The 24,358-nt window shown below is 48.0% G+C and overlaps 8 protein-coding genes across 8 annotated transcripts; 2 read left to right on the top strand and 6 right to left on the bottom strand.

The window, feature by feature from the left end:
- Positions 1-1,099: 1,099 nt before the first annotated feature.
- On the top strand, positions 1,100-2,874 carry F5891DRAFT_112246 (uncharacterized protein). The gene is made up of 4 exons (XM_041363847.1): positions 1,100-1,300; positions 1,356-1,700; positions 1,752-2,356; positions 2,409-2,874. The coding sequence occupies exons 1-4, from the start codon at positions 1,252-1,254 to the stop codon at positions 2,865-2,867; spliced, it is 1,458 nt and encodes a 485-aa protein (XP_041228595.1). The 5' UTR covers positions 1,100-1,251; the 3' UTR covers positions 2,868-2,874.
- A 627-nt stretch (positions 2,875-3,501) lies between these two features.
- On the bottom strand, positions 3,502-4,748 carry F5891DRAFT_1019941 (uncharacterized protein). Its single transcript, XM_041361106.1, has one exon. The coding sequence runs from the start codon at positions 4,392-4,394 to the stop codon at positions 3,663-3,665; it is 732 nt and encodes a 243-aa protein (XP_041228596.1). The 5' UTR covers positions 4,395-4,748; the 3' UTR covers positions 3,502-3,662.
- Positions 4,749-5,582: 834 nt separating this feature from the next.
- Positions 5,583-7,074, bottom strand: F5891DRAFT_1185674 (uncharacterized protein; the record flags this gene model as incomplete). The annotated part of the gene is made up of 2 exons (XM_041366580.1): positions 5,583-6,859; positions 6,912-7,074. 2 exons carry the CDS (start codon positions 7,072-7,074, stop codon positions 5,583-5,585), a joined length of 1,440 nt encoding a protein of 479 aa, XP_041228597.1.
- A 910-nt stretch (positions 7,075-7,984) lies between these two features.
- On the bottom strand, positions 7,985-10,144 carry F5891DRAFT_112295 (uncharacterized protein). The gene is made up of 3 exons (XM_041363848.1): positions 9,737-10,144; positions 8,066-9,682; positions 7,985-8,042 (listed from the first exon to the last, which is right to left on the bottom strand). Exons 1-2 carry the CDS (start codon positions 9,945-9,947, stop codon positions 8,430-8,432), a joined length of 1,464 nt encoding a protein of 487 aa, XP_041228598.1. The 5' UTR covers positions 9,948-10,144; the 3' UTR covers positions 7,985-8,042; positions 8,066-8,429.
- Positions 10,145-10,660: 516 nt separating this feature from the next.
- F5891DRAFT_1019975 (uncharacterized protein) lies at positions 10,661-12,952 on the bottom strand. Its single transcript, XM_041361107.1, has 9 exons — positions 12,733-12,952; positions 12,545-12,679; positions 12,435-12,496; positions 12,153-12,367; positions 11,965-12,100; positions 11,770-11,919; positions 11,580-11,722; positions 10,958-11,534; positions 10,661-10,903 (listed from the first exon to the last, which is right to left on the bottom strand). The coding sequence occupies exons 3-8, from the start codon at positions 12,489-12,491 to the stop codon at positions 10,958-10,960; spliced, it is 1,278 nt and encodes a 425-aa protein (XP_041228599.1). The 5' UTR covers positions 12,492-12,496; positions 12,545-12,679; positions 12,733-12,952; the 3' UTR covers positions 10,661-10,903.
- A 149-nt stretch (positions 12,953-13,101) lies between these two features.
- Positions 13,102-13,924, bottom strand: F5891DRAFT_1212991 (uncharacterized protein; the record flags this gene model as incomplete). Its single annotated transcript, XM_041369240.1, has 4 exons — positions 13,102-13,457; positions 13,515-13,625; positions 13,676-13,743; positions 13,805-13,924. 4 exons carry the CDS (start codon positions 13,922-13,924, stop codon positions 13,268-13,270), a joined length of 489 nt encoding a protein of 162 aa, XP_041228600.1. The 3' UTR covers positions 13,102-13,267.
- A 661-nt stretch (positions 13,925-14,585) lies between these two features.
- On the top strand, positions 14,586-14,997 carry F5891DRAFT_947804 (uncharacterized protein; the record flags this gene model as incomplete). Its single annotated transcript, XM_041374762.1, has 2 exons — positions 14,586-14,789; positions 14,836-14,997. 2 exons carry the CDS (start codon positions 14,586-14,588, stop codon positions 14,995-14,997), a joined length of 366 nt encoding a protein of 121 aa, XP_041228601.1.
- A 6,789-nt stretch (positions 14,998-21,786) lies between these two features.
- F5891DRAFT_1019980 (uncharacterized protein) lies at positions 21,787-24,065 on the bottom strand. Its single transcript, XM_041361108.1, has 5 exons — positions 23,692-24,065; positions 23,308-23,634; positions 22,847-23,258; positions 22,421-22,796; positions 21,787-22,373 (listed from the first exon to the last, which is right to left on the bottom strand). The coding sequence occupies exons 1-5, from the start codon at positions 23,929-23,931 to the stop codon at positions 21,941-21,943; spliced, it is 1,788 nt and encodes a 595-aa protein (XP_041228602.1). The 5' UTR covers positions 23,932-24,065; the 3' UTR covers positions 21,787-21,940.
- Between the last annotated feature and the right edge of the window lie 293 nt (positions 24,066-24,358).

Raw genomic sequence — 24,358 nt, forward strand, 5'->3', positions numbered from 1 at the left:
AAATATCAAATATTCACAACCATATTCCCACAGACAATATGTCAACAAATATAATAAATATAATCAGATTTTCCATGTCTGCTTCAATTTAAAGTTTGATTCTTACATAAAACTTTGGAGAAAACTTGAAGTTTTGCCAAAGCTTGACATTTAAATCGAGTTTTAATGTCATGTCATCTGTAAAACTTCAAGTTTTCTCCAAAGTTTTACATGGAAATTGAACTTTAAGTTGAAGCAGACATGAAAAATCTGACTATATTTCTTATGTTTGTTGACATATTGTCTGTGGGAATATGGTTGTGAATATTTGATATTTTGGATTACACACAAAACACCACCAAAATTTGAAGTCGTGCACCCATCTTTATGTTAGTTTAAATATTAAATATTGTCTTCACATTTTGTACAACATATAAACCTCTTTTAAATATCGTTCACCCCGATGTGGGAGGAACTTTCGTCCAAATGCAGTACAAAGGTTTGGGATGTCGGAACGTAATCGTTTCGTGGGAGTTGTTAATTTTCTTGTCACCGAGAACTTGGTCAATGGGAATTTTCGGCGAACGTGCGGCCTCGAGGCACGCCAGAACGGCGATGGAGAAGCGCCAAGGTTCTCGAGCGGGCCAGAGCCGCATCTCATGCCTCGGGCGTTAGATGCAAAGTTTCAGCATTCACGTTACAGTGATGAAATGACGTGTTCCAAGACGTGATGGGCTGAGCAGACACGGTTCGAGCCAAGCACTCCCTCGTCCTCTGTTGATAAAATTGCAGACAGTGAGGTCGCCCATGAGTCAGTCGGATCCGAGATTCTGAAAGTGAGAGGACGAACGAAGAACGCTATAGGAACCGAGTCGGACCACAGAAACCCAAAAAGGAAGTGACAAGCTAAATCCAGGGATGCTTCTAGGACGAGGACCTTGAACACTCGAAGAACCGTGGTACGCATGTTTATTCATTGAAAGGCGCTGACAGTAGCTCTCTGTTCTCAGCCCATTTCGTGATTATCATCCACTAGAATCTAAAATAACAAGAGGCGGTGTTCTTGGTCCTGTGCATATAATTAAATCTTTGCACCCACACTCTGGGCTCGCTTGACAAGAACCAATCTTCGGGCGGACTCCCTACCTGAAAAGCTATAAGGAACGCCCAACACAATAGCGCTTTTTGTTCCCCCCTCCGTCTCTCTTTTGTATCCTGCTTTAGGGAGCTTCCCAACTACTACCGTGCTACTGTATCCATATCACTATAGACATGCCAGCCGTCCGTCTTTCACACCGTCGACGTTCATCCTTGGCCATTGGTACGTTTCTTGATCGCTTTCGGTTTGGTTCTATGCTCATGATAACGATGAATAGCGGCTCTCCACCCAATAAAGGCAGGCATCTATGGTATCAACACGACTCCTTCGCCACGATCAGTTACATTTGCGCCTAATGTCACTCCAGTCACGTTTAACGAGACTGACGAGTGCTTGTCCTCACCAACACCAGAATCTTCGTCGCCCACGACGCAGCTCTTCCCTCCTTCAGAGCTTCCCCCAACGACCACCAGGAGACGTGTACCTCCTGGCAAGCGCCGGTCGCTAGGTTACATACCACGTCCCCCGAACGCGTTTATGTTGTTCCGTGCGGACTTTGTCCGTCAGAAGCACGTTCCAGGGTCCATCGAGACTAATCACGGTTCGCTGTCCAAGATTATCGGTAGGTTTTAATTACCCAGATAGTTTCATGTAATTCTCATGCTGTACCTAGGCAATTGCTGGAGAGCGCTTCCTCTCGAGGAGAAGCGTGTATGGGAGATCAAGGCCAAGCACGCCAAAGCTGAACACAAGGCGCGGTATCCTGAATACCGTTTCCGCCCAGTCCACAACAAGAATAAGGAAAAGAAAAAAGAAAAGGCCACACCCACAGCTGAAGATGAACGCCGCTGCGAAGAGGTTGCTCAGCTCCTCCTTGACGGAATGAAGGGCGACCAGCTCGCTGCTGCTATCCGCAAGCTCGATGAAAATAAGGTACATGTGCCTACGCCTGCCTATCTTCTGAGGCGACCCTCTTCCGTGCCCCTTCCGGATTCGCGGTTTGGTGCTGCAGGCATTACCATCCCAACGCTACCTTTCTTTGCAGGCTCGCGTCCCGGGTCTCCTGTTGGAAAAATCTCTCGCTCTGCTCGCTATATCCTGGGTCAGCGCAGAGCTTCGAGTGCCCAACCGACTATTCCCCGTCATTGGGGCGTCGCCCCACCTGCCTCTTGGCAGCGCGACGAGTCTCCCCTTCCGGAGGCAAACACGAGCTTGTTTGAGCCATCGTTCTTCAACTCGAACTTTTCCAGCCAAACCACGCAGTCAGACTGTGCATTCGTGCGTATTGCCATTTTTTATCTTGCAGATCGATGCTGACATGATAATTCAGAGCTTTAATGAGATGATCTCCACTTTCCCTCCTCATGCTCCTCAGGACTTCGGCATTGCTCCCTTGGACCCGCTTCATGATCTGTCATTAGATATCAATGCCTTGAATTTCAACCCGAATGACCCCTCCGCCTGGATGTCGGCAGAGTACAGCAACTCTCAGACTTCATCCCCATACTCCGGCTCCCCTGCACATTCTGACATGTCGCTGCCCGTTGCTGCACCCCAGCCACAGCATGCAGTCGCCCAATTCGATCACTGGCCAGACATGTCGCAGCAGTACACTATTCCTGTCAAGGGTCTGGACTGCTTGCAGGGGTCCGGTGAGCAGCAGATCATGGAGCCACAGTTCTCCGGTTACTCAACTGGCATCGAGGGTTTGTTCCCACCGCTCGGCGTCGTTGATACCCATGGACCTCACATGATGGGTTTCGACTATAACTCGTACTGCTTGTCTTAGCTCGGCGCGTATCTCTATCCTCGTCTCCACCTACACGATCTATCATTGTATGTATAGCTATTTCTTTTATTAGCCTCGGAGTTTCCTCTCCTTCCTTCCCTGTTTCTATATATATCCTTGGTTTGCACGGTATCGTTGACTTGTAGCTTTATCACTTGCTGTGTCAGATTGGATTGCGCATCCACCCTTGTATCCATATCGTCTCTATTGTCTTGTATGCTTGTAAACGAGCAATATTATGATACCCTGTTCCGCCTCGTTCTGGGGCGGAAAACGTCAAAACGTGATCTGAACTGAGCCGACTAGCAAGTTTTATCTATGGCGCCGGTCTATATCAGTCTTGCTGTGCCGCAGGGTTGTACCTTCGCATGTCATTTCAGTGGTTCTTCGGAGCATGACAATTGGCTACACGTGGTGAGGAAGGCTGGGCGGTGCTTAACTTAACGTTTCAGCGATCTGGGAGATTTTCAGCACAGGTTTTTGATAGGTAGCGCATGATCATCTCGCAAAGATATGTGCGGGCGCCACGCATCATCTACTAGGCGCAGTCTAGCCAAGGCAATGCGAACATGACCACTAGTCGATATCCGTGCATGACGCACATACATACGTCAGTAAATTCCTTGGGATCGGGAGGGGATACCGATGGGCGTATAAATAGACATGCTAATAAACACACACCAGTGATTTACTACGAGGGGGAAGACTAATCCGACGGCAAGAAGGGTACAAGATGACATCGTTCATGATCCTGGCTACCAATGTATTGGGGAAGTGTCCATGAGTGTCTAATGTTTATAAGGAAGGAAGGACATCATGATCATCATGATCTGCTTCTCTGCTTCTCGAAGATTCCATCGAACGAGGGTAAGCTGGTAGCTCTTCGCTTGGCTCTCGGGAATAGTCACTTGCAACTATATGTTCAGCCCGGTTATCTACATTATCATGGCGATAATCATCTGGGGAATGGGCACATGACGGATACAGCTTTTCTAGCTCGTAGAACCGTCGGCGCCTTGCAACAGTGGACGGAGAGGTGTCACAATTGTTGGGTAACTGATATGATATGGGATCGACACGGGACGGGGTAGATGGAGATCCATCCCTAGAATCCTGTGCGGGACGTTGGATGATGAATGTGCCTCTACCGCTCAGAAGACTCGGAACGGCAATGTTGCGCTGTGCAGTTGAGGAAAGGTTGAAAGGGGTCATGGATAATATTTGTCCTGTGCGACGTGATCGCACTACGATACAAGCTAATAGGAGAGCTAGAAGCGCGACTCCTACGACCGTTCCTCCAATGACGGCGGCCATGGTTATTGGGGATGCATGCTCAATTTCAACAAAGATTGGTTCAACCGACGGACTCGGGAACACGTCAATTTTTGTCAATGTGACTGGCACTATGAGAACTGAGGTGCTCATCGCGGGTGTGAGCGAGTAGGATGTTGGCGCGAGTGTCTGCCATGACAATGAGATATTTGGCGTAGGCGTTTGAGGTTCTCCTGAGGGACGATCTACGTCCATGCTGGGATTGTGTAGTCGATGAGACACGGGAAGACCATCCTTTGGCCGACCTTTTTGTGCTAGAGTTCAAACAACTATCGCACCAGAGACGGCCAAACGTTTCAGAACTTTGGGCAGTGCCAAAGTAATCATGGGTCGATCATGAGCTCCGCTGGTGTTTAATGTACAGTATAGGCGCGAAAGACAATAGGTGTCTAGAGTCTAGACAGGCAAGAATTTTGAATTTCAGTCCAGTCGAGACTGGCGAAAACAAAAGCATATCGAGACGGAGTTTCCTGATATGGTAACTACGTTTGACCCGGAAGGTAGTAAGCGAAAGTCGACTTGTACAGCAACTCAGCATCTGTTGATTTATATGATTGATCTAGGCTGATCTACAATGCATGTAGTGAAGCACAGAGATCTGGATATTGTGAAAGGTCAATATCAATATTTTACGTAGATCTAGCTGACTTCTACGACAAATTCTAGGGCCAGTTCGAGTCGGCAGCTGGCTTGAGCGGAGTTTTTCTTAGGATGTTGTGCATCGACGCTATGTCCATGATTACGTTTGTGATCAGACCATGAAGCGCTCATCACCATCCCGTCTCCCACTGCGAATATTTGAATGCCTGGCAGCCGCAATCCTCCGGCCCATCACCCGCTGAACTTGGTCGAAACGGTCGCTAGCTTGCTTGTCTTTCGCAGACTAGTACTCTCCGGGCAGGGGCGTGTGGAAGTCTCATGTATGAACACTTCGCCTGTTGCGGTGACGCATTTTCCGATATCTTTATCATAGGGGTCTCACGTTTGCACCAGTGCTTCTCGCACTTGAAACAAGTTCGCGGTTTCCATACAGATTGATCCAAACGTGTTAGAGGACTCCACTCGAAATACTACTGCTTAATCTCCTTCAATAGCAACCCCCTGCCAGGAAAGTCGAGACCTGCCATTTTGTGGATGCACTAGTAGCCTGAGGCTCCAAAATTCAGGTCTCGATGACCCGGCTCTTCAACTTCCCTGTGCTTTAGATTAATTCAAGTGAGTGCAACTTTCTCACGCAACGGCCTCATTGGCCAAACGACATAGCTCAAAGGCAATGCCAATTGCGTGGCAACAGAAAATGTCGGGGTAGGTGCGCATCGCTAGTTAAACCTCCACAAAAATACATAGTACTTTACATCATTCATGGTCCTGGTTATCAGGAGATTATCTATCGGAGGGAAGTTCAAGAGAGCCGGTAAGAACATGAGGATCATCAAGGTCTACTTTTCTACTCAAAGAATCCACCGAACGAGGATAAGCCGGCGGCTCTTCACTCGGTCGTTGCGAATAACCATCCGTAACAATGTGTTCAACCCAGCTTTCTGGATCGTGATGATCCGAGGTGGGGACATGAGACTGATATGGGTACAGCTTCTCTAGCCCATGGGACCTATAGCGCCTAGCAACACTAGACGCAAAGATCTTCTCATCGGCCAAGTGAGATGATATGTGATCTGAAGCACATGATGATGATCTATTCACAGGATCGGAGTATTGAATGAACGATGAGCCTCCGCTGTTTGGACGGATAGCACCGCTGGCACTCTGGAACTTGAGCCACGCCCGTGACTCAACCTGCGTTGGCCCTGCAGTTGAGAGGAGAGGGAAAGGTGTTATAGAAAGTTGTTTTATCCTGCGACGGCGCAGCAAGATAAAAGTTAGGAGGGATAAAAGTACGACCGCTCCCACAGTGCCTCCTATGATGGCACCTATGGTCGGAGATAATTGAGTGTTTGAAGTGGTGTGAGGCACTGATGATGTTTGGGGCAGCGAGCTCGAGACCATCTCAATTCTGGTCGATGTAACTGTGGATGAGAAAGGCTGAAGCAATGTGATGGTGGCTCCGATTGTTTGGTAAGTTGAGGCGACTGTGGTGTAAGTAGTACCGACAGCGGTATTGCCACCACTAGAAGGGTCCCCACTCGGCGATGATAATGACGGGCTTCCAGCGTATCGATTTGTCGACTGCGATGGGCTGTAAATACTAGAAGAGCCTGAGGGTGTGTGGGAAATTGCTGAACCGCTAGAGGTATTATCTACTGAGGTGCCATATGGCTTTGACGACAGGTGGGTACTGTAGGCTGATGATGTAGAAGTAGTTATAGCGGGAATCGATTGGGGATGTGTGGAAGAAATGGTATTGAGGGGAGATAAAACACCGGTAGTAGAATATTCGGGAACGTCTGGCTCACAGAAAGAATCGAACATAATGCAAGACTGGGTGTACGAGGTGTCCGCCTGACGTTGGGAAATGTGAGCTTCCGCCGAAAGTCGCGGTGCTCCAACCGCCAAGTTCCCAGCTTCACTTGGTTCCGACATTCTGCGTTCAATAAAGGATGCGGCTGTGATTGGGCTAGCCTGCTCATTTGACAAATGATCGCTGTCGGACAAAGTGCAGCCTATGCAGTTTGCCTCGGGCTCGTCTAATAGCTGTAGACCACCTTAGTTGACTATCAGAAAGAAAGAAAAAATATGAAGAAAATTGATGCCTACGCCCGTCCACATTGGTATCTCGTGGCCGGTCCAACGAGACAGGACCATCCTCAGATATAGTTTTCAACGAAGGGTGATGAGGCTCGTCGCCATTTAACGAACGTGAATGATATACAAGATGATTGCGAACTAAAACATTGAAGCGAGTGTGAAGGGGAGTCATTTCAGCCAAGAGACCCAGTGGGGGGTTGGGAGAACCATAACAATGAGATCGACTTTTTTTGTACCATAAGAGTGAGATCAACCTGATTTCACACCCTGAGTGACGACCAGACGTTTCAGCAGTGCCAAAGTGATCATGAATCGATCGTGAGACATGATAATTGATAGTAACTCCGTGGCCGTGATAGACAACCGCTGAAGTACTAAGCATTGGTCCTTTGATTCGAGCATTGTAGTTCAGCGTGTCTATAACCGATGAAAGTTCGGTGCTTACTAGTTAGTCATTTGGCCATGGTTCTAGTACAACAGCCATTATGATGTGCCTCACAGAGAAATCGTGAATGATGCGACTAAACACTGCATGCAACGTTGACAGATGATCAGATGGTGGTCTAAGGTTCCGAACGTCATAATTATACCACTGTTACGACGTTCTCAAGTGAGTCGCACGTGTACACGTTCAAGTTGTCCTATAACAGTTAAATTGAGTGATCATCGTGTATCCATGTGGCGGAGATATCACCCAGGACTAGCTACCGCTAATCACCCGTGGTACGATGGTCCGTTTATTTTCCGATTGAATTCTAGTCGAAAGGGTGAGATATGCAGGGTAAATAATAAAGAATGCGTTGTAGTCACATTGGTTTGCTACAGGCTCTCAGGCTATTGCAGCACGAAAACAACTGCAAAAAGTTAGATCAGTGATATTGAAACCGACCTGTTTTCACTGGCACGTACTGTGAACGTAAAGGCTAGGACCCACACTTGCCCATTGATTGCTCTCTTTGGAGTATCTACCTATGTGTCACAGCTGACTGGCAGAAAGAAGCTAGGAAAGTTTTGAATAGGTTGACACTGGTTAAGAGCAAGAACACAAACAAGGTCGAGGAAAATGAAGATCGTGCTTCTAAATCTGATAGCCCTTGATGAATTTCATAAAAGACAAATATAATCATGTGTCTGATACGGCTTGAACGTTTGAACGTTCGTGCGCTGAACGTTAACATTCAACGGGTTGCTTACTCAACGCGGACAATACTGTGACAGCGTAGATCGCAGTTGCTTATTCGACGTCATGTTTCCTGCGTTTGAGGCACTATCATGCCGTCAAGTGTTTCCAGACCCGAACTCATTGACAGCTAGGTCCATGCGTACTTCTAAAAGCGCCGATAGAGGCGCCTATCATGCATGAGGAAGGCCCGACGGTGAGGCAGCGGACGTAATATGTTCGCTTGCATTGGCAGCCAATACGCCCATTACATGCCACACGTATGTACAGATGTTCGAGAAGCGGAGGGAGTAGTGCGTAAAGCGTTAAAAGTACGCCGTATCGCGCATGGTCCTGGCGATCGATGATCATGGGAGGAGAGGGGAAGGACTGGATGGGACATCATAATCATCATGACCTATTTTCTCGTTCTTCCAAGATTTTGTTTTCCCATTCTTCAAAGATTTCGTTGACCAATATGCCGGCAACACTTCGCTTGATTCTCGCGAACAATCCTCCATAACAACTTGCTGGACCCAGTTTTCTACACTGGAATGACGATAATGATCGGAGGTGCAGGTGCGAGATGGAGATAGGTCCAGTCTTTCTAGCCCGTTGGATTGTTTATGCAGGACAATGACGGATGGAAAATCGTCATCGTTGTCGGGCAAGTGATTTGATACGGAATCTATGAGAAAGGACGAGTGTTTGTTGCCGGGATACTCCATACGGTATGGGTCTGAATAAACAGACGATAGGCTTCTGTTATCTGGACGGACGGCATCGCCTATACTCTGGGCTCTGAGCGAGACCGGTGACACGGTCTGCGCTGCTGTTGCAGTTGAGGGCAGGATGAAAGGTGTCACAGAAAGTTGCCTTCTTCTGCGATACCATATCGCAATAAAAATTAGAAGAACTAGAAGCGCGACCGCTCCAATAGCCCCTCCTACGATGGCAGCTGTGTGCGGAGGTGATTGAGGGTCTGAATTGGTGTCAGACACTGATGTTGATTGGGCTGATGCGCTCGAAGCCACAACAGTGCTGCTCAATGAAGCTGTGCCAGATGCAAGGACAGGCTGGAGCGACATCGTTGTTATTGCTGCTGTTGTTGCGGATGTATCAGAATTCGGGGAGACTGTAGCGTCATTGGGGGTCGAGGATGCAGGGTATATAGTGTTGGAGTTTGGCATAGAAGGGGACTGCTGACCAGATGTCTGAAGAGTGGTCGTGGACAGGGAACAAAGGACCCCATCGCATTGATAAACACTGTTGGCAGATGGCGTAGTAGAGTGAGAATATGTAAGGGTAGAAGATGCGAGTGTAGGAGATGTGAGTGTAGGAGATGTAAGAATAGAAGATGCAAGGGTAGATAGTGGTAGAACGGTGACTGCCTGGTTAACAGTCATGGCTGGCTCCTTACTGACGCTTGTGGAAGAGGTCACACTCCGTCGTATAATGTAACCTTCCTTGACGTGTCGTGGCGATCCAATCGAAAGATCACCAGCTTCAAAAGATGGCATCGTTGAAGTAGCCTGCTCATCGGAGAGATGTTCACAGCCAGACGGAGTGCAGTCCACTGGTTCGATCTCGGGCTCTTCAGAAGGCTTAAGACCTTGGTTGACTAATGGAAAACAGATACTCAAGAAGAAATTCCAAGAAGAAATTTGGGATTTACGCCCATCCACGCTGGTATCCCGTGTTTGATCTAATGAGTCGAGACCATCCTCCTGTACGGGAATTACAGTCTGTATAGAGGAGTGCTGAGGCTCAGCACGGTTGAACGAACGGTGTGATAAATGATTGTGAGATAAGAGTTTAAAGCGAGTGTGAGGGGGAGTCATTCTTCTCCCTTTGGCCAAGAAATCCAGTGGGGGTTGGAAGACCATATCAACGAGACCGACCCTTTTGTACCAGAGTAAGATCAGACAGCTTTCGCACCGCGAATGTAACCACGGCGACTACCACACGTTCCGGCAGCGCCAACATGATTGTGAGTCGGCCATTATTGCTGATGATCCTAACGACCGTAACGTACGCCTAGACACGACTGTCGTTAATTTTACGCACCACGGTCAAGTAAGGTAGTTCAGCATCAATGAGCAAAGGAGGAACGGACTCGATCATCTGGCCACACGCGAGTTCTAGTCCGACGGCCATCGTGATGTGTTTGAACAGAAATCATGAATGATGGGACAACACATGGCTATATGATAGATCAGTAATCTAAGTTGTCGAATGTTCATTGTACTTACCCGTCTATTTTCTGCCCATGTCGAAAGTTGACGCCCAAGTTCCAGCCGTTTGAACTCTGTAGAACACTAGGCAAGTCCTACATCAGCAAAAGTGGCGCAGCCCGGTAAGACCTTCCCAGGCATGGCAAGATACCCCCAGTCTGACGAACTTCGCCAAGACTGAACACGGCTTGCAGACAACCTCTCCGTCGTGCCAGATGGGCACCAGGCTGGTCAAAAGCCATCAGAATCGTGTATTTTAAAAAGTCTTGAGATGCCTTGCAATGTTGATCCAGCCTTGCCAGTTCCAAGCAGGCTGTTCATAGCTTACATGACTCGTACCAGACAGATAGCACACTGCAATGCAATAAACGGAATCCAGTGAATTTCATGATCATACAATACAAAGCAGTGCAAGTAGTAAAACTACACAGGTGTCTATGCGAGTCCGACGCCGTCCGAAAGCAGGAGCAAGGGTCCGACGAGAGCAAAATGATGGTGCGAGAAACGAAATATTGTAAGTGTGGGAGCAATTGTGAGTGCGAGTATGATGTACAGCATGATGGGCGCGAGATGACCAAGTGGAATGCAACAAGCGACCGCGTTCAAACCTGTGTGATTAAAGCAAGAGTCAGAATATGCAAACCAGCCAGGATTCAAAATACCTAGGCAGCCTTTTTACCACGACGGGGCACAGGCTTTTTCTTTGGAGGCGCGGGAGCATTCACATCCGGAATACCAGTATCACCCGCCTCGTTAGTGGGTTCTTCAACCTGAATAGCACCAGCAGAGAGACGCGCAGAACCGCGAGTGTTGGATCGTGGCTTGGGTGCTGGTTTGGCCTTTGGTCTGGGCACAGGCTTGGCCTTTTTGTGTGCAACAGGCACTGGCTTGGGAAGAATGGCTGTGGGTATAGCAGGTGGCTGTTTTGCCGGGGAGGGTGGGAATGATTCTGAGTCAGATAGTGGTGTCAAGGCGCGTGGTGGTGATGATGTGGAAGGTGTAACCTGTGGAGGGAGTCTGGGTGGAGATAGTGGTGGTGCAGGTGATGATGGGCGTTCTGCTGCTGATACTGAGGGTGGAGAAGTAGTGGTACTGCGCACAACGTTGTTTGTTGCTGATGTCGAAGTAGTGTTACCTTGTTTACGAGCAGCACGCTTTGCTCGCATTTTCGCAAGGTCAGAATCAGTGTCATCTGCGGCAGCCGTCATGGCCTTGGCTGCATGTTTCCCGAAAACCTGTCTGTAATCTGTGTTAGTAGACGTTGATATTAGCCTAGACACATACTCATTAATCCATGCCATTGTCTCTACTGCCCATGGGTCCTCGGGATCATCGAGAGTTTCGAGGATAGCGAAAAAGAAATCTTCTAGGTTGAATGACCCGATGCACACTTTGTACGAGTTGCAGGCCGAGAGCGAAAACCACGCCTGTACGAAAATCAGTACACTAGTCAAACATAAAAGCAGACACGCACTGCACACATGGCCCAAGCCCATGCTTGTGGCGTCACCTTTGTAAGCCCATACATGGTAGCCTTGGACTTGCTTCTACCGTGCTTGCTGTCGTCGTCGTTATGTTCCTCTGATCCTGCAGCAGCAGGACCTAGGTACAAGTGCTGGAATGCCTAGGATAATTGTGAGCACATGAAAGGTGACAATACACTACATACCCTGATACCGGCATGCCCGCGAAAGAGGCCAATGTTCGGGTCCTCGCTGTCGTAGATGGCATCAGCTGCATATAGGAATGACGGCCAATTAGTTGAGAGTAAAGGCCAAGTCCCATCTTGAAGACGCTGAATTCCTCTGAGTATATCACAGTCAGTGACCAGAACTTGAAATAAAAACAAAAACTTACAAGTCGACATCAATATCAAATTTGTCCAGCCACTTCCGAGGGCAGAGCTCACGCGCCAATCGTGGATGATTGGTGCCTCGGTTGGACTTACAGGATGACTTTGGTATGGGAGGCTGCAGGGTATCGCTGTTACGGTTCGTCAAAATATACTCGAGCATTGGATGTTTGAGGGATGCGAAGTCGTCGGATCGTTGTGAGCTCATGGCACTGTTAATCTGGTTATTTGTAATCATTAGTTTGGTGCCAATCAATGAATATATGCGCATATATGCAGAAACGTACCGCTGTGATATATGGTTTAAGTTCGTCATACAACAAGGTAACGAGTTTGTTGCTCATCAGATCTTGCGAGCAGATTAGGTTGATACTACAAGATGTGATTACCAACTTACATGTTTGAATTGGAGACGCCCCCCTTGTCAAGCATCATCCCATAATGAAATGCAAGTGACACGCTGGCAAATGGATTTAATGTAAGGACCGCTTTGCGCCCGGCCGTGCGATATTCCGATAACGCGTCGCTCAACCTTAAGTTATGTGAGTTGCCTGATAGGGGTCAGCCCATGAATGTAAAACTCACTTTATTTTCTTCTGCCTGCCAGTGGTAGTAAGATTATTGAGGATATCATCAGTTGAGACGCGTTTTTTCGACGCGTTAGAGCTTGATGAAGATGTACGCTTCTCAGAGTTGGAAGTTGGCAATGTCGTGTCAGAGTTTGATGAAGACGCGCATTTATTGGAGTTGTAGGCTGACGACGATGCGTCAGAGTCTGATGAAGACATGGTAGGGTGAGGTAAAGGGCTCAGGGGAAAATCAGGCAGTTGTTCACAGATATCGGAATTTAAAAATATTGATGGCCGGAGTTTTAAGATCATCAGACAACTGTGACAAGCAGATACACTTTGAATTGAGCAGTACATGACATATGATAATTAGCAAAAGAGCATTGTAAAATAGTGGTACAGTGCAAGAAGAAAGAGGTACTGTGAGCAACATGAAAGGTATCTGTAGTACGAGAGCAGGTGATAGCAAACGGTGGTTGATACAAATGACTGCAAAAGGAATGAGTGACTACGGGAAAATGAGCGAACAATTTGAAGTGATAGTGGACAGATCATAATTTACGACGCTTGCATGCATAGTCCTTGATGTCTTGATGCAGTGCCTTCCTTTTAGCAGCCTCCGATGGAATGTTTGACCGATCAAATGGCCGTACTGAGTAGCGCCATGGTGCAAATGGGTCGGTTGGTCTTGCATTTGGATTACCACAGCGTCGAGAGAGTAGGTTGCATGGAGACACGTTCCTTTGAAAATCTGTTAGTCAGAATCCAAGCATGGTAATTAGACGGAAGGTTGCATACACAGAATTTATAGAATCCTTGTCGTCCTCCTCGAACTTTACACAAGTCTCGACTAAGTCAGGTTCTGTCTTGACGTTGTCAGCCTTGAGTGTGCTCGACACCTCATTAGTGCTGGCTTCAAAGTGAATAATTGGCGCACTGTATTGAACAAATCAACTCACATATGGCCGGAGTCAGATGAGCCCTCTCGAATGGCCTTTCCGATATCTTTGAACCGGAAAATCACTCGCTAAATAGACAAAATCACGATGGGTTTAGTAGTACTTGTAAATAAAACGGTTATTGCATACCTTGGAGCCAGGAGTGACTATATTTAGGCCAAGACAATAGGTATCCCACGTAGAGGCAACACCATCGATCTCAATGAGTATGTTGTCCTCGAACATGTTGATGGTAGACGTTGAAGGCATTGAGGATAATAAATAGTAGCGTAAGAGTACAATTAATGGTGTTGGTATATAACAGATAAGCAAAGATCGACGCGTTATTGAGACATTGTGTATATCCGGAAAGTGCCGACTGACTTTGAAAAGTCACGTGACTTTCGAAACAGACAGTTCGAACTTGTAACTTCTTTCGTCTCCCTTTTTTTCAACTCGGTGTAGAACGGTTCAACCTGGTTGGGAAGTCCTAGTATTATCCGCATCCCTCAACTAGGGAATATATTCAACCCTTTCACTTCAATCTCATCCTTACTCAAATTCTGCCGGTGAGGGCAAAATTACCGTATTCGATGCCATGGTAGCCATGAGACATCTACCGGTGATGGTAACTCGCTCTTATCATCCTTCTCGTCATCTGACCGGACTGGCTCGCGCAGAACGATTCGACGGATTATGTTCGCTCCAGGACTTCCCTACTTCCTCGCCATGTCTAGCACTTTCCATCTCACGCCAGTAAAGTTCGCGAGAAAGTCTTACCTCCCCCTTTAAACCTTTATCTTTCTAGCGTTCAAGACAACTACACTACTCCATCAGCGTATATTCGTGGCCGCATCCTTTTCCAGTTTAGAACGACGAGTGAGCCCCCTAGACGCAACGACCTTCGGTCCTATCTGACGTCTTTACAGCGATGTTGTTCATTCATCGCAGTTTTTTTGCACAAGCCTTGCTTGACTTTCCCACAAATCCTCTCCGCAGTCCCTATGCTCCATCATTCCTTGCTGCATACCGTTGTGCCTCTGCAACGATCAAAACTACTGTCCTTAACTTCCAAATGTTGCCGGACCTCTTTATGCGTTGGTGGACTATCTGGAGCCATCTGTTGTCTGCAGCGGTACGTAGTTGACTTAGTATATGGCGTGATACTCAAGTAGGCACAGGTAATTGTGGGATCCATTGTTACTCGAGCACCATCGACGACTATGGCTCCTGCTGCATGGCAGGAATTGAACCTTGCAGTAGAAATATTTTCACGGGGATCAAAGACATCAAGTCGCGCTCGTCATGGTTTGGTGCGTATCATTCAAAATTTACTGCACTAATGGATCTTATTCATGCGATTTCTCAGGCTATCCTAAACAAACTCAAACTGAAAGCCTATCAAGCGCTTGAAAAATATCGCAGTGGAGCGACATTTAACAACCAAGGCAGTCTATCCTCCCTCCTTCCGGAGGTGGGGGGTGTTGACGAACTTACCATGTTTGGTGGGCAGACTCGTGTCCTCGTCACCAAGATCCTTTCGCAGCAGAACCGCAAGAAAGTACCATCGTCTGTTCCCCTGTCGGCTGCAGATCCATCAGGTATGGATGAGCGATGGAGATCGTTTATGCGGGATTCTGGAATTTTTCGATGGGTCCCAAAGTTATGATCTCATGACGGATATCTAAAAATTTGCTTCTTCCTCGTTGATTCAGTTCTCAAGTTATCACATTTGAAACCTCTTATTTATAAAGTGACTCTGGTTCTGTACTGGAGGGTAAGAAGTTGATGGCTGGTGGGTGGCCCGAACCATGCCAATCAACCACGACACTCTCAATTACGCCCATCCGAAAACATGCGACATGGTCACCGATCCAGAGGGTGTATAGCTTCAATGCCCCGGTGGCCCGAACCACGCCAATCAACCACGTTTCTTTTTAGTTTGCTTCAACTCCCCTCCCTATGAAGTCCGGTATGGCCCGTCCCCGCCCCGAGACTGAGTAGTGGAGCTACCCCACCCTCGCATGCTCACCCGCCCTTGGATTCTCACCCGCCTCCCATTATCACCCGCCTCCCATTATCACCCGCCCTTTTCTCACCCTGAACCACTCCTCCGACAACTACAACATCATATCAATACCAAGCTCAGCATGCATACCCTCGCCAAGCTACGCAATCTGCATTCCCACCTCCAGTATCACAACACCCTCCCTCTACTACTTACGCGTCTTACACCCTGCCATCCATTAATCAACCTAAATCTGAACCGGTCGACTCTGCACATTCTCGCCCTCGCCTGCCCTCGCATCTTCACCCAACCTCGCACCTACCCGCCCTCGCATCTCTCAAGCTCGTACGCTACAAGCAAGAAGACCCTCTGCACGAATCGTGCTTGCTATTGGACCTGCTTTTGATCCTTATTTGATGTCGCATGAATATCGTTGTTTCTTGTGTTGAGCCGACACCCATGTAACTTGACCTTTATTGCAAATATCATCTCCATAATGAGGTTCAGCTCTCACTCTGTACTCGTCTTTCAAGAGTTCGATTGCCAAATCCACCTATTTATCTATGGCGGCGCAGTGATGATTCTACATCCAAGACTGTTCAAATCTGGTTATCAATGAACTACCAAAGATACTGACTATAGGTAAATACATGAAGACCTCTTCACATCCAGTTATCGACGAACGACCAGAGATATTGAGTATATACGTCGAGCATTGCCCTCCCGTTCAAGTGAGTTGCTCTACAATTGCGCTCTACAACACATTTCACGATCCTCCTTCAGCTCACAAGGGCAGTTACTTTCTTCAAACATAGTCTATCGGCTTCAGTCATGATCCGCAGAGGCTTGGTCGAGCACGTCAGCCAGAGGGAGAGAATGGCAATGTTGGACCTATAGCAGGAGAGAAGGATACATCACCATATGGTGCGCAGCACTGCCAGGATGCTCTTTGGGAGCGTAGAGTTTTGCAGGCAGGTTTTCATCAGGTGGCAGGTCCGATTTCATATAAAATGTGTCCTTTGTTCTGACTCCTTGCCTCCCCATCGCAGTGCATGCCTGCAGTGACTCAGGCAGATACACGCAGGCGATGCCTGCAAAGTGTACCATCCTTGCGTTACTCACTTTCATCCTCGTCATGTCGTTCGTATGCCCTGCTTGCAATTATACTGCCAAACCAGCACGCGGTCTGTCAACACACCAGAACCAATGGTGCAAAGGCCTTAGAGACGCCTCAAACAATGTCATGAATGCCCGTCGCGAGCGCCAAGCCCCACAGCCCCCTCCTGCTCCACATGCTCAGTCAGAAGCTCCCTTAGTCGATGAGCCCTCACTCAACGAGACGAACCAGCCAGAGTTTGAGAATCCTGAGCCATATGTAAGTGAATGTTTCTTTTGTCAGACTGATACAGGGTATTCATGCTGCTGTCTAGGAATTGCCAGTACATCATTCGCCCTCGCCCCCACCACTGGCACGAGCATCAGGTCTTCCGAATCGCAGGCGACAACTACCTTCACGTTACCGAGATGAACTTCCTGCCCTTCCCATCCCCGTTCCGATTCCACCTCCAGTAGATGATGTAGCCCACGCCGTTCCACAATCTCCTGTTCATTCTGACTCAGGTATTACCGAATCAGAAGGAGAAGTGTGGGTACACACCGAACAGGATGCTTTTGGCACCTTCCGTTCATACCGAGGAACTTTCCCTTCCTACGACCCCGAGAACACTTCATCGTTTGATGATGTATGTGACTCTCGTACTTTCCAACAGGCCGACAGTTCAAACAAGCGGCCTTGGTATGCAGGCTTTGGTACTGCTATTGAAGCAGTCAATTGCACATTTTTTGCACCTTTTCTCAATGCTACCACGTTTCGTCTCATGAACTGGTTTTACGAGTCATCCAGTGGTAACTCTCTGGCTAATGTTGACCGCCTTGTGCAGGGAGTCATATTGGCGGATGACTTTGAGCGTGAGGACCTCAGGGATTTCTCTGCGTTTCGGGAGGCAAAAAGAATGGACCAGGCCGACGAGGACCCTGATTCAAAGCTGTTTAGCACCTCTGACAAGTGGCACGAGGCGTCTGTCAATATCAAGCTGCCTGCTGAGAAACACAGGTACACATCTGAAGCTGATGCACCTGACTGTGCCGTGGATGGACTCTATTACCGCAAGCCTCTAGAGGTTATCAGGTCAGCCTACGAGGAAGTCGCTTCGAAATCATTTCACAATGTCCCGTACAAACTCTTCTGGCAGCCTGACGAGGGTGAATTTCCAGAACGTATCATTACAGAGGTCTACACAGCCAATGCTATGCTTGATGAGCATGAGAAGATAAAGGCGCAGCCCCGTGAGCCTGGTTGTCAGCTGGAGACTGTCGTCACTTCCATCATGCTTTGGTCAGACTCGACGCACCTTGCTTCATTTGGACATGCTGCGCTATGGCCAATCTACATGTTCATCGGAAATCAGTCAAAGTATATCAGGAATTGTCCCTCTGCATTCGCTGCTCATCATCTGGCGTATATCCCAAAGGTTTGCATTTGTTTCTTGATCGAGTTTGCAAAGTTTGCTGACTTGCCTTCAAGTTACCAGACATCGTCCATGAATATTACCATAAATTGTATGGGCAAGCAGCGACGAGCGCAGTGCTCACACATCTCAAGCGAGAACTTATGCAAGCCATTTGGCTGTTTCTCCTTGACGAAGAATTCATGCACGCATATGAACATGGTATTGTGGTGCGGTTTGCTGATAATGTGAAGCGCAGAGTATTTCCTCGATTTTTTACATATGCCGCTGACTATCCTGAAAAGTAAGTACTCTGCCTGCACTACTATGCCATGAAACTAATCAAACGCTGACAGGATTCTTCTCGCATGCATCAAATTTCTGGGAAAATTTCCCTGTCCGCGCTGCCTCATTCCTAAGGAGAAGATTGCTGACCTTGGGACGAAGCTGGATAGACTGTGGCGTAAAAGGGACGTGCGATTGGATAATCACGCACGCAGGAGTACCATCGAGAGAGTGCGTGATTGGATCTTTACAAAAGGACGCAACATTGGCAGCACTGTGATCGACAAGTTGCTTGGGCCAATGTCACTGGTACCGACACGTGTAAGTTTCAAACTTCATTAAGATAACTTTGACTGATAGAATCAAAGAATGCATTTTCTGAACGACTATCTAGGTTTGGATTTGACTTTCATTCGATGTTCGTGCCCGACTTTATGCACGAATTTGAACTCGGTGTTTGGAAAGGGACTCTCACCCATCTACTACGGATTCTGCATGCGTTTGGTGGAGATACTATTACACGGTTCGATGCTAGGTGAGTTCTGTGATCTAATGCATCCAAAGACTAATATTTTGAAGATTTCGCTGTGTGCCAACGTTCGGGAGGGACACTATTCGAAAGTTCAGTCGGAATGTATCAAATCTCGCCAAACTCGCTGCGAGAGATTATGAAGACTTGTTGCAGGTCTGTCCACCCTTTAGTATACTGTTAGCTGTCTAATGACTCGATTCATATATAGTGTTGTATTCCAGTAATGGAGGGCTTGCTACCTGATCATGACGACGTCATTCTCGACTTACTTTTTGAGCTTGCGACCTGGCATGCACTTGGAAAGCTTCGGATGCACACTGAAACAACACTCAATTTCCTCGACAATTCGACTACCAGGCTAGGACGAGCTCTCCGCCGCTTCAAGCAGTCTACATGCGATTCGTTCATAACACAAGAGCTACCCAAAGAAGCTGCTGCTCGGGGGCGCCGAAAACCTGCATATTCGGCCAAGGGGAAGTCAAAAGCCATGCCGACAAACAAAGGTAACAAGAGAACCACTGAGGGCACTCGACAACGATATTTCAACATGTCTACCTACAAGTTGCATGCGCTTGGTGACTATGTGAAGTCAATCTGGTTGTTTGGGACAACTGACAATTTTTCGACACAAGTGGTGCGCTAATACACACATCTCCGCTCTTGATTCATGGTTCTAGTTTTGATTGCAGGGTGAACTGGAGCATCGCCGTGTGAAACGCTTTTATGCACGCACTAACAAGATCAAAATTGCACGGGGTATCGCAAAACAGCAGCGCCGGGAACGACTCCTTCACAAGATTCGACAGAAGGCTGCCGCACAACGAGCTGAAGGTCGCTTGAACCATGCAGAAGATTCTTCTCCCTCAGTTGGCTTTGCCGAAACAGAGTCATTGCCGCAGTGTTCTCCGGAGACCCAGTATCAGATCTCCAACTCACGCCGCCAACACTGGGACATCACTTCATGGCTGCACAGGAACCACGAGGACCTTGCAGTGAAGGTAACTATCAGTCACTGTGGGTTTTGGTCTATCTGATTTTGCATAGGATTTTTTACCGCGGCTCAAGGACCATATTCTTACTCGTTTTCTTGGTAATGATGATTCTGAGGAACGCACATTTACTGTTGCGCAGCGGAACTCACTCATCATCCTCGACAATAAGATCTATAAACACAAAGTACTCCGTGTCAACTACACGACATACGATCTTCGAAGAGCTCAAGATTCGCTCAATCCACGTACACATGCAGACATCATGCTCCTAGGCAATGAGGAAAGTGAACCTGGTGAACTCACTCCTCACCCATATTGGTATGCGCGCATTATCGGCATTTTTCACGTATATGCCAGGTATCTTGGTCCAGATTCTGATGACCGGGCTTCACGACGTGTCGATTTCCTATGGGTGCGCTGGTTCTGTCGAGACTCTAATCATAAATCAGGCTGGGCTGCACGTCGGCTGCACCGGATTGGGTTTTATGATGCCAACGAGGTCGGAGCAGATGCTTTTGGATTTGTCAACCCTGCACAAGTGATTCGTGGTGTCCATGTGATCCCAGGATTCGCACATGGGTCCACCGCAAACCTTCTTCCTCCATCAATCGCTCGACAGGCTTGTGAAGGTGACACAGATTATAGCTGGTACTACGTCAACCAGTCGGTGGTTTTTTTTACTTGCAAAACAAATGGCTGACTTACATTTTTTTTAGATTTGTAGACCGCGACATGTTCATGCGGTTCCGTGGTGGTGGTGTCGGACATAAGACCACACGAGAGGCGACAGAAAGCTTCTACAAGGACCGAGATGCACTTGACTCAGTGCCGTTTACGAAGGAAAGCGAGCGCACTGGTATGTTTTACATACCAGGTTCGCCGATGAATGAGGACATCGACTCAGAGTCCAGCAATGATCGTGGAGACACACCGGCAGATGCAGACATGCGCAGCATCAGCAGTTCCAGTGAGGAGCATATGGATTGTACAGGAAGCCGGTCTGAGTCGGAAGATGAGCTTGAAGAAGCAGAGAACTTACAGAGTGCTACTTACGAGTTCGACACAGATTTGATTGATGGAGACGAGGAATCGGATGAAGAGGCTGATGATGACAAGGATGGTTCAGTGTTGGATGACGAGCGCAGTGAGTTTGGTTATGGTAACCTAGAGGAGCAGTTGTTATCAGATGACAGCTCAGAAGAGGAAGGCTCGCAGGATGAACTAGATGATGCCGTTCTTGGTGCTGAGGACGGAGAGGGTGCCGCGGATACCGAAGAGGATTATGGTGACTATGCCGAGTATTAGAATGCATTGGAAGGACTTGTCTTTCAGCCGTGTGAGGGAAGAAATATCATATTACATTACTATTGTATTGATAATTCTTGCATACATACATGTGCGAGTGACGTGGTTATAACATTACTTTGTGACACCTGGGAGCCTTACAATGCCTGGCACGACGCCCGTAAGGCCTGTAGCCATGTTTGGAACTCTACGCAAGGCTTACGGCATTTGCCGAGGCCTTGTCAGCTTGCGCCACTTTTGCTGATGTAAAAAGAGAACACAGGCAAGAAGTTTGACCAGGTCCTGGGAACTTTCAACTTCCGAACAATCAATCGATCGCGTTCCCGCATAGGACGTAACTTACGGGACGTTACATACCCAGTATCTTGATTTCACGGCGGCAGCCTATAGTGTTTCTTCAAAGCGCGGCGGCGATGATTGAATCAGAATTCTGAATCAAACTCCGCTACAGGGGTTCGTTCCTCGAGTTCGCTAACTTACAAAGATCAAGTACTTCAGACACCTTTGTGATTAATGAGTTGTTTCACTTGGAACGTTAGTTATGTGCAGGGCGTTACATATACAAGTACAAAAAAGAATTGTCGAAGCCAGTATGCCCAACCTTCCATGTATAAGTATTCTATATCAATCAATTTGACTGCGGACGAGAAACACCCGCTACATCCTCTCCAGAGGCCTGATACTCAAAAGCCGCATCGCAGCACCCAACACATCCCTCGCGCAAAGGTAGAGCCACAGTCTCGCGCGAGCTTTAGCTGCATCTTCTTCCCCTTTGACAATGAGCGTCTCCCAGGCACTTGAAATCGCGTGAGCAAGGCGGAATGCGAAAGTCACTACACCACTCGGTTCGTGCGTCTTCAATGCAGTCTTCACGACATCGGGGTAAGAGCCTAAAAGGATCGCGATGTCGCGTGCATGTTGGGAGGAAGTAAGAGAAGAAGTGTCGATCTGAGATGGAGGCGGCAGGGGGATGAGCTCTGGATTTTTCCGTTCCATAGAGGTGAGTCGGACATGTGCGTATTGCAAATATGGTCCGGTATCGCCTTCGAAGGAAAGCATGCGATCCCAGTTGAAGGTGTAGTTATTGATCCTGGCGTTGGATGAGCTGCAGTAGCCGAATGAAATGATGACACTCACCGCTTTGCAGCCATGTCCTGGATCTTGATTCCCGTGATTCCCACTTCTCGAGCGACCATCTCAGGGTCTTCAATGTTGCTGTACTTCACCTCGTTCCGCTTCATCTGCTCGTGCATGACAGACGAAGCTTCGCGGATGATCTGATCCAAGAAGACTGCGGTTCCCTTGCGAGTGCTCATGCCGAGCACTAAGCCGTAGTTGACATGTTCAAGGCGGTCTGCCCAGGGGAATTCCATCAAGGACAGCATCTTGAAGAACTGCGACAGGTGCAGGTCTTGCTGCGACGCGACGACATATATCATTTTGTCAAATTTATACCTCTCCCATCGCTCTATCGCACCGCCGAGGTCGCGAGTGAGGTAAATGGAAGTACCATCTACGGATGGAGATCAGTAACACGTATGAAGTGATTGGTTTGAGACATACTAGCTTTGCGGAGTACCGCCTTCCCGAGTTTCCATTTTTCAAGATCGACGAGTTTGGCACCCTCGACATCACTGATGAGACCCATCTCTTGAAGGCGCTCGAGAGCCCGATCCTGCCACTCCTTACCAACCTCGCTCTCCCCCGTGTAGACTTTGAACGACACGTTAAGTCGTTCATATTCCTCGATATACTTCTTGACGCTCATTTCCCGCCACACTCGCCAGTTCGCAAGCGCCGATTCGTCGCCGTCCTCCATCCGCTTGAACCACTTGGCGGCCTCGACTTTAACGTTTGGATCCGAGTCGGCATCCTTGGACACTTTGACGTAAACGTCATATAGATGTTTGATGGCGTCGGTTTCGAGGTCCTCTTGTGAGCCGTACTTTTCGAATCCAGTGGCGATCATGCCGAACTGACGAACCAAAATCAATATTCAGAAAGGAGAAAAGGAAATTGCTTACTTGAGTGCCCCAATCACCTAGATAATTTAGAGATACTACCTCCCATCCGCATGCCTTATATAAATTGTCGAGAAATGCGCCTATGATAGTGCTCCGAAGATGTCCGACGTGAAATGACTTGGCGATGTTGGGCGAAGAGTACTCGATCACGAGTTTTTTGCCTGCGCCAGAGGTGTTGGTACCGTACGACGGCTTCCCTGTGGGGCTGTCGTATGTGAGAGTGTGTATTTGGTTGAGGACTTCGCGAATGAGGGAGGTGGTGTTGAGTTGGAAATGGAGGAATTGTTTATCGTGGGTAATTGACGAGACGAAGTCGTCAGGTTGGAACTAGTAGCAAAAAGCATGAGAACTGACGGGGAGGAGTAAAAGAAGGAACCAACTCACATCTGATATGACTTTTTTTGCTAATTCGTCAGGCTTGCCCGGCAGGCGGAATCGCGGAAGGGCGACTGTGAAATCGACGCCCTTCTTTCCATAGTCGACACCGGTGTAGGCCTGGTCGATGGTAAGGGGAGGGAGCGCGTCCGATACACGTTTTGCAATAGCAGTGCGGAACGCGTCTAGAATGCAGGACGATGGGTCCGTGCCTAGAACAGAAGGTAAAGATGGGAGCGAGGAAACCATGGTTGCAAGAGTTCTCACGTAGGAGTACTTTACGATCCTGGGGAGGATGTTGGTGGTGGTAGGGATGAATCTAGTTAGGAACGCCACGGCTGCTTAAAAGTTTTGATCGATTAGATGACTCGCAGAGAAAGAAATTAAACTATTACATAATCACGTGATTTTCAGAGCAGCACGGCCATGGATCCGCACTGGAGAGATTCGCGTTCTTATCAGCGTGTCATACTGCTGTTGGCGATGAGAAGACACCCGATGAAGTCATTCACCTCGCAGCTGATCTCCAGTTTTCGGGGTTCAAAATTGAAAAGCGTGACTGGCACACTGTGGAAGGTCAACGATGCTGTCGCAGAACACATCGTCGAAGCTTTCTACAAATACATGATATTCAATCCAAAGGAGGGCGTTGTCATGGACTGTACGAAGGCGGCCT

Source organism: Suillus fuscotomentosus (genome assembly GCF_016647785.1).
Source record: "Suillus fuscotomentosus strain FC203 chromosome Unknown F5891scaffold_14, whole genome shotgun sequence".
NCBI lineage: Eukaryota > Fungi > Basidiomycota > Agaricomycetes > Boletales > Suillaceae > Suillus > Suillus fuscotomentosus.